The sequence below is a fragment of the Macrobrachium nipponense genome, chromosome 33 (assembly GCF_015104395.2).
Source record: "Macrobrachium nipponense isolate FS-2020 chromosome 33, ASM1510439v2, whole genome shotgun sequence".
NCBI lineage: Eukaryota > Metazoa > Arthropoda > Malacostraca > Decapoda > Palaemonidae > Macrobrachium > Macrobrachium nipponense.
Window position 1 is genome coordinate 9,089,310 of NC_087219.1, and position 2,991 is coordinate 9,092,300.

A 2,991-nucleotide genomic window follows, 5' to 3' on the forward strand; every position below is an offset into this window, starting at 1 on the left:
AAATATCGAAACAAAAGATTGACCTAATAATAGTAGAAGGTAAGCATTAAAATTAAAATCAATTCCTTTATTCTTGTTCCAGGGAAACAACGAAAGATAATATATTATCCGATAAAACAGCTTTTCAAGATAGAGAAAATCTTTGTAAAAATTCAAAACACAGCATAGAAAAGGCAAGCAGAGAAAAATACCATTAGAAATTACCAAAACACAACAGAAAAGAAACCAGAAAAAAAATTGCGTTGACGATACATCCCTCTTCAGCGTAACTATCAAGTAAATACTGAAATGAAAAACGTTAAAAGCCGAATTCGCGATTGCCATTGACATCAATACTAGTAAAGTGGTAAATGCCATTTGAGTTATTTTGCATTTGACATAAACAATGTGAAGCCTTTCCGGAGCCTTTTAAAGTCTTTAGAATCCCTCTAATGGCGTCACATCTCCCGCATTGCAGAGTAATGAAGCCTTTTAAAACCCAATCGGAAGCCTTTGGAAGCAGAGCAATGCGCGGGAAATCGGACAACGCGAGGGCAAATTTATTTGTTTATGTTTTTTTCTTCTTCTTTTTCTTTTTGCGGGATTTGGTCCGTGTGCTTTTTGTGTTGCTTGCAACTGAAATGGTTGGATTAGGACTTTGATAACTGCAAAGCATAGTTACAGATATTGTTTTTATATTATCAGTTCCAGAGCTTTAAAATCTGTTCATAAAACAGTAGAGAGAGAGAGAGAGAGAGAGAGAGAGAGAGAGAGACATGGCATTAAACAGGAGGATATGGAAAACAGTAATAATGATGAGACAAATGGAACGAGGGAGACAATAATATAATTTCCATTTCCGGTTTGCAGAGAGAGAGAGAGAGAGAGAGCACTGGGGGCAAGGCAAGCCAGCCCAACTCAGTGCCGGTCCCAAGCCCGGATAAATAGGGAGGGTTGGAGTCAGGAAGGGCATCCGTCTGTAAAATCTCCTGCCAGAACTTTTATGAAATGAGTCTTACAAGGAATGAGAATTGGGCTAGGTTGTACCCCGGAAATGACCCACCGATACATCGCCCTAACTCTGTGGACATGCAAGGGCTACCGCATCGGGAGCGAGTGCGGCTAAAGAAGCGAGCTCGAGAACTACGAGTAGGAATATTAAATGTTGGTACAATGACAGGAAGAGGGCGGGAAATAGCTGACCTTATGAAAACAAGACGAGTAGATATTCTCTGTGTACAGGAGACAAGATGGAAAGGTAACAAAGCGAGGGAACTTGGGGAGGGGTATAAGATGTTCTATGCACCCCAGACAGGATGCTCAGATGAAGAGAAAGATCACTTCTGGTCTGACTTAGAGGAGGGAATGGAAAAGGTACCAGCAGATGAAAGATGCCTTGTCGGGGGAGATCTGAATGGGCACGTAGGCCAGAATAACCATGTGATCAGCCGTATACATGGTGGGTATGGCTATGATGAAAGAAATGCAGAGGGTGAGAGAATTGTTGATTTTGCTGTGTCCAAGGATATGGTACTGGCCAACACTTTTTTCACCAAGCGGCAAGAGCATCTAGTTACGTACAAAAGCGGCGGAAGGTCCAGCCAGATAGATTACTTGATGTATAAGAGGAAAGATTTACGCGAGGTAAAAGATTGTAAGGTCATACCAGGAGACCATGTGAGTGTGCAACATCGTTTGGTAGTGATGGACTTGGTTATGGAAAATGAAAAAATAAGGAAGAAAAAAATGCAGGGGCCAAAAAGGATTAAATGGTTCAAGCTGGAAGAGATTGAACTTTGTAAGCAGTTTAAAGAAAAAGTATTAGAGGAACTAACTCATGAAATTGGGGATGTTGATGAATGGTGGAACAGAACGATGGAAATAATACTGAGGGTTGCTAGAGAAATATTGGGTGAGATTAGTGGCAAGATGTTCGAAAATAAGGAAACGTGGTGGTTCAGTGAAGAAGTGAAGGATGTGACAAAGCAAAAGAGAGAAGCAAAGAAAAGGTGGGAGGGGACCCAAATGGAAGAGGACTGGATGGCCTATAAGGAAGCAAATAAATTAGCAAAGAAAACTGTAGCAATTGCTAAGGATAGAGCATATGACTAGCTTTACAAAGAGCTAGATACCAAGGAAGGTCAAGAAAAGATCATTAAACTAGCACACATGAGAAATAAGAATAACAAGGATATAACACACATAAGACAGATTAAGGATAAGGATGGAAATATACTGAGAAATGAGAGAGACATAATAAAAAGATGGGAAGAATATTTTGAGGCCTTATTGAATGAAGAAAATTAAAGATTTCTAAAAGGAGACGGACACACAAATTGTGGACCAGTCACAGAAATAACAAAAGCTGAGGTTAGAGTGGCACTGAAAAGATGAAAAATAGTAAAGCGGTGGGACCAGATGGCATACCTGCAGAAGCCTGGAAGCCTCTTGATGAGGAAGGAATTGACATATTGTGGCAGTTAATGAAAAAGATTATGGAAAGTGAGACGATACCCAAAAAATGTAGAGAAAGTATATTAATCCCAATATTCAAAGAGAAAGGGGACATGCAGTGTTGTGAAAATTACCGAGGAATAAAGCTCATGTCACATACTGAAGGCATTTGAAAGAATTATGGAAGAAAGATTACGGCAGCAGGTTTTCATCGGTAGACAGCAACTAGGATTCATGAAGGGGCTTAGTACTGTGGATGGTATTTTCGCTCTGAGACAAATTATGGAAATGTACAGAGAGAAGTAAAATGTCTTGCATATGGCCTTTATAGACCTTGAGAAGGCATATGACAGAGTACCACGACAGGAAATATGGAGATGTCTCAGGGAGAGAGGAGTGATGGAGAAGTATGTCAGAATGATCAGAGAGATGTATTGAAATGTCAGACCAGCGTCAGATCTACAGTTGGAAGAACAGAAAATTTCCAAGTTGGAGTTGGGCTACATCAGGGATTTGCTCTAAGCCTACTTCTGTTTAACATCGTCTTGGATTTGTTAA

The 2,991-nt window shown here is 40.1% G+C and overlaps 1 protein-coding gene across 1 annotated transcript; it reads left to right on the plus strand.

The window, feature by feature from the left end:
• Positions 1–1,068: 1,068 nt before the first annotated feature.
• On the plus strand, positions 1,069–2,091 carry LOC135202766 (uncharacterized). Its single transcript, XM_064232229.1, has one exon. It carries the CDS (start codon positions 1,069–1,071, stop codon positions 2,089–2,091), a length of 1,023 nt encoding a protein of 340 aa, XP_064088299.1.
• Positions 2,092–2,991: the final 900 nt, after the last annotated feature.

Excerpts from the sequence above, each read along its gene's own strand:
- LOC135202766 (XM_064232229.1), top strand. The coding sequence starts at position 1,069 with ATGCAAGGGCTACCGCATCGGGAGCGAGTGCGGCTAAAGAAGCGAGCT.